The 10869-nt window shown below is 40.3% G+C and overlaps 1 protein-coding gene across 1 annotated transcript in view; it reads right to left on the bottom strand.

Moving 5' to 3' along the window:
- Positions 1–4909: 4909 nt before the first annotated feature.
- The window catches only part of MKX (mohawk homeobox), a 73406-nt gene continuing 67446 nt past the window's right edge, over positions 4910–10869 (bottom strand). The window contains exon 7 of the mRNA XM_004470747.4: positions 4910–10868. Within this exon, the coding sequence (XP_004470804.1) occupies positions 10682–10868 (187 nt within the window). The 3' untranslated portion in view covers positions 4910–10681. The remainder of the gene's footprint in view (position 10869) is intronic.

Here is a 10869-nt window from a genome sequence, read left to right as displayed (position 1 = left end):
CGGGGCAGCAGGAGGCCCAGTCCCCACCAAAGGCTGTTCCGGTTATTATGAAGGGGACCAAGGGACGTTACCGCGGCTCGGCCAGGAGTCAGGCGCCATGTGCTGTGGAGCCTCAGCCGGAGGCGGTGGGTGTGCAGCGCCACCTTCCCACGCAGGACAACTGTGGGCGGGACTGTCACCCGGCCTGAGAGGGAGGCCGGTGAGGAAGGTCTGAAGGATAGCGACAGAGTCTGAGGAACGTGGGGTGAGATTATTCTGGGGGGGAGGCGGCGCGACTCCTGGGAGGGTGACGGTGAGAGGAGGCTGGGAGGGGGAAGACGGCGGCCCCCAGATGGAAAGTGCCAGAAGGGCTCCGCGTCCTGCGTGGCGGGGCCCTGAGGGTGAGCGTTGACTCTGGGGACCCTTGGAGAGAAAGTGTGAGGGAGCGAAAGTCCTGGGGTCACGTCGTGACTTTTCCTTCTTAACCACCGGACATGTCCCACTTCGGATACTGTGGCAAAAAACCCAGAACCCTGGATGAGATGCAAGAGGCCGCACATATACTTGAAGGCAGTGTCTTGAGGAAGGACAAAAGGGCCAGTGGCAAAGCAGACCCTTGAGCGGCGCCAGCTGGAGAAGAAGGGAGCTGCTGCCCCGACCAAGCCGATCCGGCCCCACGGAGGTCTCCTCCACGTCCAGAGCCCAGCATGTGCGACCTCTTCAGTTTGGGAGAAGTTGGAAAGTTGATCTGCCAGGGAGTTAAACGTATGGAGAAAGATGACCCGTATACAGTTTAATCTGTGCCTGCACCTTAAAGGAAAAGAAATTTTCCTAATTTGTGGTTATTTACAGCACTGTAAATCAAGCAAATGCCATGAAGTGCCAATAAAATTTTTAAAAAATCGGCCTTAAATAGCTGAACTCTCAACAGCAGCTCATAAAGCGAGGCTTGGCAGTTGTTAGGTAGTTATGGTTAAATTGACAGTCCTTTGGGGAGTTAAGATATCCAAAAAGCAGAGGTCGTTAAGACCGTAGTGATAAATGGTTGGGCTTGTTGGTTGAAGAGATTTTATAGCACACATTTAAGCTTAAAGCTTGTGAGAGAGTGAACAGGAAATAGAGGTTATCGCTTCTTCATAACTACTGCGTTCATTTCTGACCTTGTGGGGTTTGTGACACACTGGCAAAATCAAGACAGAGGCTATTGGAAGGAGGAAATGATTTCTAGGTAACATGATATCATCAGGCAGAAAAAAAAAAAAGGAGAGAGAAAGTGTTAGAGCGTTGAGTAAATCTAGCACAGGTACAAAAAAGACAATAAAAAATGAGGTATCAGAACAGGAATTTTTAAGACCATAATAAAGAAAAATAGTAGGAATGTAATTTTCCCTGAGATTCTAGTAGAAGTTGACAGTGCAACTTCTGTATACACTTAGCTAGAGTTTCCCGTCAGCAACGGCATGAGGAACTGTCTCCATCGTTGATGAAACTTGGCTTTGGACCCAACCATAGATTATGAGGACTATCTGTTACATACAGAGAAAGGCTGGCCAAATTGAGGGATACCATAAGAGTTGATGCATAGCTATCTACTTCTCGAGCCAGGTGTAGATCGCTCTGAAAGTAAGCAGGGAAAAATCCTAACATCTCCATCCAATCATCCCTTACTTAGATGATTGCATGATTAGCAATATGCCTGTAAGTTTCCTACAAGTCTTTTAGTGATTCATAACTTTTTTTATTGGTGAATAATATTCTCCTCTATGGATTTACCACAGTTTGCTTATCCAGTCGCTTATGGATGTGAACTTGAACTTGGTTGCTTCCAGTTTTGGGCAATTATGAATAAAGTGGCTATAAATAAACATTCGTGTGCAGGTTTCTGTGGGGACCTAAGTATTCAGCTCATTCTGGTAAAACTTAGGAGTGCAATTGCTGCACCGTAAGGTAAGGTTATGCTTGGCTTTGTAAGAAACTACCAGACTGTCTTCCAAAGTGGGTTTACCATTTGGCATGTTTTAATTTTTTGTTCCCTAATGACAAATGATGATGAGCATTTTTTTCATATGCATATTTGCCATCTGTATAGCTTCTAGGGTGAAGCATCTGTTCCAATCTTTTGCCCATTTTTAAGTTGGGTTTTTGTTTTCTTGTTAAGTTTTAAGAGTTCTTTGTATGTTTTGGATACCAGTCCTATGTCAGATATGTGTTTTGCAAATAGTTTTTCCCAGTCTGTGGCTTACCATTCTCTTAACACTGTCTTTTGCAGAACAGAGGTTTTTAAATTTAATGAAGTCCAACTTACCAATTTTTTTCTTTCATGGTTATTGCTTTGGTGTTGAACCTAAGAACTTGTTGCCAAACCCGAAGCCACCTAGGTTTTCTCCTGTTATATTCTAGAAATGTTATGGGTTTGCATTTTACTTTTAAGCCTATGATCCATTTCAAGGGTACTTCCCCCCTCCCCCTTCCCTTCCCCCTTGCTTTTTTTGCTGTCTGTGTCCATTTGCTGTGTGGTCTTCTGTATGCATTTCTCTTTTTGATCTTCTCTTCTGTTATTTGTTCTCCTCTAGGATTCACTGGGATTTGCTCCTGGGATTTCTGATGTGGAGAGAGGTTCCCTGTCACCTGCACCACCTGAGTTCCTGGTTTCTGCTGCACTTCATCTTGACTCTCCCCTTTGTCTCTCTTTTGTTGCATCATCATCTTGCTGCGTGACTCACTTTTGTGGGCACTGGCTCACTGTGCAGGCACTGGCCTTGCTGCGCGGGCACTTGGCTTGCTGTGTGGGCACTTGGCTCTCTGCACGGGCACATGGTTCACCATGCAGGCACTGGCTTGCTGCAAAGGCACACTTTTCTTTTCTTTTTTACCAGGAGGCCCCAGGGATCAAACCTGGGTCCTCCTATGTGAGAGGTGGAAGCCCCATCACTTGAGCGACATCTGCTTCCCTTGAGCGTATTTTTGTGAAAGGTGTTAAGATCAGCATCTAGGTTCATCTTTTGCTCATGGTTGTCCGGTTGTTCCAGTACCATGTGTTGAAACGACTGCCCTTTCTCCATCAAATTTCCCTTGCTCTTGTCAGAGGTCAGTTGACTGTATTTGTATGGGTCTAGTTCTTAACTCTCTATTTTTTTCCCACTCTCAATTTGTCTTTTCTTTTGCCATACCACACTGTCTTGATGACTATAGCTTTCCAGTGAGTCTTGAAGTTGTTTAGTGTCAGTCCTCTTTGTTCTTCAAAACTGCTGGTTCTTCTGGATCCTCTTGCTTTTTCACATAAACCTTAGAATCAGTTTGTTGATAACCACAAAAGTAAGTTGATGGGATTTCGATTGCAATTAGAGTGAATCTATAAATCAAGTGGGGAAAAAACTGACATCCCAGCAATATTGAGTCTTCCTATCCATGAACATAGAATAACTCTACATTTAATCAGACCTTTGGTTTTTTTCATTAGAGTTGTGTAAATATGTGGTCAGATTTATACCTCAGTATTTCATCTCTTTTGGTGCCAGTGTAAATGGTATTGTGTTTTTAATTTCAAATTCCATTTGTTCATTGCTGCTATATAGGAAAGCAATTTACTTTTATATGTTAACCTTATATCCTACAACCTTTCTATTAGTTTCAGGAATTTGTTGATTCTTTGGGATTTTCTACAGAGGAAAGGAGGGCATCCTTGTATAAAGACTGTTCTTTCTTTCCAATCTGTATACTTTATCGTGTTTTCTCACTTGCTAGGGCTTCTAATACATTGCTTTGTTTTGTTTTTTAAAGATTTATTTATTTCCCCCTTCCCCTCCTCCTTCCTTGATGTTTTTACCATCTGTGTTGTCTTCTCTTCTCATTTTCTCTCCTCTAGTATTCACCGGGATTTGATTCTGAGGACCTCTGATGGGGAGAGACGTTCCCAGTCAATTGCACCACCTCAGTTCCTGGTTCTCTGCTACACATCACCTTGACTCTCCCCGTCTCTCTTTTAATGCGTCATTATCTTGCTGCATGACTCACTTGCATGGGGCACTGGCTCATCACATGGGCACTCACATGGGCACTGGCTTGCTGTGCAGGCAAGCTTTCTCTTCTTCTTATTCACCAGGAGGCCCCAGGGATCAACCCCAGGTCCTCCCATATGGTAGGCAGAAGCTCTATCACTTCAGCCACATCTGCTTCCTTCCAATACACTGTTGTCTACGAGTAGTAAGAGAGGACATCCATGCTTAGTTCTGGGTAGCAGGGGAAAGCATCTAACATTAAATATGGTGCTAGCTGTAGGATTTTTGTAGATGTTCTTTATCAATTTAAAGAAGTTTATCTCAATTTCTAGTTTGCTGAGAGTTTTTATCATGAATGGTGTTAGATTTTTCTGCGTCTATTGATCTTATGATTTTTCATATGATTTTTCTTCCTTAGACTGTTGATGTCATGCATTACATTAACTCATTTTCAAATGTTGAACCAGCCATGAAACCTGGAATAAATCCTACTTATTCCTGGTGTATAATTCTTTTTATACATTGTTGGATTCAATTGCTGACTTTTGGGCGGGGGGGGGGGGGGGGATTTTTGTATCTATGTTCTTGAGAAATATTGGTCTTAGTTTCCTTTCTTATAATGTTTTATCTGATTTTGGTATTAATATAATTCTGGGCTTGGAATGAATTAGGAATTGTTTCCTCTGCTTCTATTTTTTGGAATGGATTATAGGGAAATAATATCATTTTTTTCTTAAGTGTTTTGTAGAATCCACCAGTGGAACCATCTGGATATAGTGCCGTCTGTTTTGAAAGCTTATTAATTACTGACTCTATTTCTTCGGTAGGTAGAGAGCATTGAGATTATCTATTTCTTTGAGTGAGTGAGAGTAGCTTGTATCTTTCAAGGGCTTGGTCCAGGTCATATAAGCTATCAAAGGTGTGGGCAAATACTTGTTCATAATATTCCTTTATTATCCTTTAGGTCACTTTTTATGGCAAATTAAGCTGGTAATGGTTACAAGATTTAAACACAAAAATAAATCATAAAACAAATAGCAGAAAACATGAGTGAATCTTTCTATTGTCTTGGCACTTACCATGTACCTGTAAGTGCTTTGCATGTAATAATGCACAACAATACTAGGAAGTAGGTATTAGTATCTGTATTTTACAGATGAGGAAACTGAGACATAGAGGAGCTAGGTGTCTTGCCCAAGGTTCTAGAGCTAGTAAGCAGAAGAGACAGGATTTGAACTGAGCAGTCTGGCTTCAGAGTTTGTGCTTTCAACTAATATATACACTGCTTCTATAATGACCAAAAACTAGAAACTATAAAAGGAAAAAATATATATGGTGTTCTCCAATGTATTCTATCCATACACATACATGATATTTAAGTATCTAAGTTTAAAAATATCATGAAGTAAAAAAATAAACAAAAATTGCGAAAATATTCACAACATATATTACAAACTACTACATTTTTAATATACAAAGAGCCAATACGAATCATTAAACAATGGATAAACCAGATTAAAAAAAAAAAAAGACCTGAACAGTTCACCGAAAAGAAATACCAAGGGTCAATGAGCTTATGCATATTCACTCATTTTTTAAAAGCACAAGTTAAGATACCAGTATCAGTTTTATCATTTTACCAATATCATATTGTCATACACCGGAAAAGTTTAGTAAGACTCAGTATTTGACCAGGTTGAGGAAAAACAGACACTCACAACCTGTTGTTGGAAGTGTGAGTTGGTAGACCCTTTAGATGGTAATTTGGCAACACCCATCAAAACTTTTAGTGTACCCATCATTTGACCCATTAACTCTACTTCCTAGGTATCTCTTCCATAAATGACCTTGTATAAGGGGCTAAAGACATATATGCACAGGATTGTTCTTTGCAGTTTATATCAGTGCTTCTCAATATACGGTCGCTGCCCCAGCGATGACAATCCACCTACTGTTTGTTATTAATACACAAGGAGGTCAGGGGATTGTGCCAGAATGCAAATCAAATACACCTGTCAGCACACTGTCAGTTCAGCTGGCTTTTAATTTTTTTAATAGAAAGACTTTCTTGGTGAAGAAAGCAGTCCATTGACTTACATTCTGGTGCAAGCTCTTTATCTTAGTGTAAAACAACATTCAGAGTATCACTGGCTTATAATAACTAAAAATCAAAGATAACCAAATGGCCTGTCATTGAGAATTTGCTAAAACATTATGTTTTAAAAAAAATAGAAATCTAAGCATTAATTTAAAGTAATGAAATATATACATATATATAGATATATACTTATATATTAAGTATACCTGATGGAAGGGAAAAATGTTATAGAGTAGTATGCATATTAAGAAGTGCAAGATGAAAAAAATGAAGAGTGTTGGGAAGGATGCACAAGAAATTGCTGAACATGGTTATCTTTGGGATATGGGATTGGGAAGTAGTAAGGTAAGGAGAGGGACATTTGATCTGGTGGCCTTCTGTACAGCTTAAATTGTCCCACGGCTAACAAAAGTTGCATTTGTAACTAAAAACTAGTCAAATTTCGAATCTTCTTTAAAATGCAAGGATACAAATTAGGCTAGACTCACTGCAGCTCAAATTTCCATAAACTGGCATTGGACTACAATTTGTTTCAGAAGGCTTATGGGGATGATCTTTACATGGGATGAGCTCCCACGGAGTTATTTTTGTCAACAGGTTAGAATACACCAGTTTGTTGTTTGAAATTCAAAGTTTATGATGGCCCATGCATGCGTCTCCCAAACTAAAATTTACAAGAGTCTCAAAGCTAGTAAGGCTGATGCTGAGATTCTACGCCAAGCCATGGCTACAGGCATTTAATTCCGATCACGACAATTGTTACAAAGTGCTCAAAAGGCCCCAAAGATGGTAGACCATAAACGTGTATTTGACAAAAATCTATATGCGTCATGGAAATCACAACTTACATTGCCAAAAAGCGTGGGTTATTAGGCCTTCAGGGGTCATCTGGAAGACACTAATAATCGTTACCATTTGCGTGGTGCTGCGCAGTTAGCAAAGCACTTTTATGGCCACCGTCTTGTTTAACCCTCCCAACAGGCCTCGAGGAGGTAGCTGTTTCCTCGGCTTCGTTTTATAGACGCAGACGCTGGGGTACAGAGCACTTAAGCTTGCCCCCCAAAGTCGCTGAGGAGTGAAGACAACTAAGTCCGGGGGCACCGGCCAAAATCCTCCCTGTTGGCCCGCGCTGCCTTCCGCGGCCGGCGTGGACTGAGCCATCCCAGACAGAAGAGTCTGGTCTGCTTGTTCTTATTCTCTGTGTTTATTTGCATGATGTTCTGCCATTCAGCTGGAGGACCTTAAAAGCAGACCGGGGCTGCCGCTGCTGTTTGCTAAACAGCGCTACTTGGAGCAGGCAGAGCACAGACAGCAGCGTCCAGCCAGAGCGGGTCAGCTTGACCAGGCGGGGAAAGCGAACCAAGGGCACTGCGGGGCGCGCTTGGCGTTTCATTGGCCCGTCTGGTCATCCTTACCTTTCCCCTACCTCGTCTTTTTCTCCAGAAGTTCAAATGATCTCCCCGGAAGCTCTCCCTAACCCTGACACCAACTTGCACCACCAATTCCACCTTTCACTTCCTAAGGGTCTTTGTCAATCTGCCCGTGTCTCCCACTCCATCTAGGCTTCTACTTTCTTGCACATGAACTACACAGAGGAATTAAAATAACACCCTAAGACCTTCCATTGCTGAGCATCTACTCCCTGCCCTAGTCCGTGGCAGGTACTTTCATATTCTGTAGGTCATCTTGGAACCTCGTGGCAAACTCCACAAGGCAGGGCTCGAAACTCCCACTTTGCTGATGAAGAATCTGCTTGTGGCTGAGGGTCAGCATCGCAGAGTAAAGAGGGGTGCAGCCGTGATTCAAACACGTCTACGTGGTTTCAAAGGCAACCTTCTCTTCCCAGCACACAGCACACAGTAATAATGCTTATTCTACTAACCACTGAAGAAGGTATTTTTGTGAAAAAGTCCATTTTAAAGTTACATGTTTTAATCGTCAGCATCACACTCTCTTTTCCTTGTCTCTTAGAAGGTGGGTTGGTGGTCTAAGGTGATGAAATTCAAACCTCAGATATTCAGTGCTCCCATATGATATCTCTTACCAATCTAAGAAGAATTATGGCTTAGAATGGGCCCTTCTGTTCTACTGCTTTCTCCATTTGGTCAGTCTCAAAGGAATACAAAATGCATATGATCATTGAGGTCTAGAAATTAACTTTTATTTTAAATCTGTCAAGAACTCCTGGCCGTTATTAATTTTATTAAAATGATTACATATGGCAAAACAAAGGAGAGGTAATTCTATTTCTCTATAGCATAAATTATGAGTTAGATGCTCAGCTGCTGGCGCAGCAGTGTTCAAGATTCTTTTAAAGGATCACGATTGGTGGTGGATTTTCATTTCCAGAAAATGTTAAAGCAGCAAAAGAAAAAATAAATTAAAGGTAACTGCAATTGGAAATATTGTCAAGGATGTACTAACTGTAAAATCTTCTTGACGTGCTTATAGGCCTAACTCCAAGCTTTGGTATTTAAAAAAAATCTTGTGAATAGCTATCCCACATTGGGTTGTCATCTGTAATTTATAACTCAGAACAAATTAGTTGATTCTTTTTTAAAAGAAGGCAAAAATGAACCATGACTCATTCAAATAAAAAAACAACCAGCATTCATTCATCTAACTGAAATATATCAAAACAAAATAAAAAGTTAAAGAATTTAATATGAGAATAACTTATATTAGTATGACAAAGAGTGAAGTACTTGTCCTTGGTTTTCATTGACAAGCTCACATTTTGGCTACATCGGTTTATAAAGATTCCAAAGCTTTTGCCATGGATCTGTAACTACTTAAGGATGTAAATCAAAAGAACTTATACTTCATCTGATCATACAGTCATAACATACATATCTTGCTTTGCACTTACTGTTACTGCAAACAGCAATTTAGAAAACAAAGTAAAAATATATATATGTACACACAAAATATTTTTATATCAAGTTATCTTCATGACACTAAATAAACCCAATCCCCAAATGCTATGTTACATGAAAAAGTGTCCTACAATTTATATCAAGACTGATATGGTCCATGATTCAACGGGAGCAGCCTTTGGCTTTAAAAGCATTTTTGCAAAATAAAGAGAAATGTCACTGCATGGCTGCACTATTGGCTCTGAAATGCACTTGCAAAAATGCTTTCCAGTTAAAAAAACAAAACAAAACACAAAACTACAAAACAGATTACATACCCAGAAAAAAAAAATCCTATCCTAAAAGAATCAAATCCTTTTCAGTTTTCTGTAGCACATACACTGTTGTATTTGGCTTCTCCATTGTTTATTCAAGTTTCAGGTCCTCCCAAGCTGTTTAGACTACTGCTGTTTGATTGAAAAAGATAATCCTCTTTCTTGATATCGATTATTCTCATTCAATGGTAGTCTAATTTAGAAATAAAGTGTTGTTTCTTTTAATACATGTTTCACTTAATTTTTACTCTAATGGTCCTACTTGGCAAAATTGAGATACCATTCAATGTTTTGTAAAAATTGAGATACCATTCAATGTTTTGTTTTCCATATGTTTTAAATTTAAAAATCAACTTTATGTATCTATACATATATTCGCATAGAGATACATTTCTTCCACTGTCTTGTTCTCACTGGAATATAAATTGTCCATTTGCAATTGTGATTTGAAATGAACCAAAGAAAAGGTTTTTGGTCATTCATATGAAAAACTTTCCACCACAAAAGAACACCCAGCTCTAATGCAAACATTACCATGTTTTAAAACTAAACTGTAGGTTTCGTTCTACACAGGAAAATTTTGACTTATTTACATAATAGCGTCTTAAAAAAAAACAAACAAAACAGCAAAACTTGAGAGAAAGTAGGTCCAAATTAATCCTAAAGGGCATTGTGGTGTTTTCCAGCAGTGCTTGAAAAAGTTTTTCCAATCACAATGCACCCATTGCTATTTAAATCAGTCTGAAGGAACCATTTCTTAAAGATGCACGTCATGTGGATCACTGCACCTTTCATTCTGCAAGTGTGAGACCCATCAAACACGCAGGCAAGTAGATGCATAAAAAACCGCACTGTCGTTCAGGACAGCCCAGAGCAATTTTTAAATCTGTAGAATTTTTTTGTAAAGGAATATTTCATTTGGGCTGAACAGATTTCCAAGTTTTAACATGTGAGTTACTGAATACATTTCAAGGGCTTTCAGCAATTATGGTTTCAGTCCTGGAACAGTTCGGTCCATCTGGGATGATACACACGACTAACGAGCGTTACGGCGTTGTCATTTTGAGGCAGAGCTGTTCTGCTACGCCCACGTCGTAGCTTATTTGGGGCAAGCAAGGCACTTACTGTAATGGCAAATGCAGACATTTTATGCATAGTTTGAGTAACATAAAATAAGTTAATATTATCGATTAAAATGAGGGTTTTTTTTTATAACTTATATGTTTTTTTAATAGAAGCAATTAAATGATATATTGAGGATAATTAAAAATCAAGAAGCGCCTGCAAAAGGTCAACTGCTCTTCTGACCATGTTTGGGGAAAGCGTCCTTTCACTCTTGCTTCGGCTCCGCGGAGGAGGATTTCTGGAAAACACCGCCATGGAGGCTATCCATTCGAGCCGCGAAGCCCCCGGCCCTCAAAACGGCTGCACCAGCGGCACCTTGACCGTCTTTACTTCCGCTATGTGTGACGACTTCTGGATGATGCAGCTGGCAGTCCCCTGCAGTTTGTCCTTTCCCTGGGCGAGATTTGTTAAGGCCATAGCTGCATTGATCTCCTTCCAGTACGTGTCATCCTTGCTCGGCCCCCGTCTGTTGGCTGCCC

The sequence above is a fragment of the Dasypus novemcinctus genome, chromosome 5 (assembly GCF_030445035.2).
Source record: "Dasypus novemcinctus isolate mDasNov1 chromosome 5, mDasNov1.1.hap2, whole genome shotgun sequence".
Classification (NCBI taxonomy): domain Eukaryota; kingdom Metazoa; phylum Chordata; class Mammalia; order Cingulata; family Dasypodidae; genus Dasypus; species Dasypus novemcinctus.
This window is presented reverse-complemented; position numbering and strand designations above follow the sequence as displayed.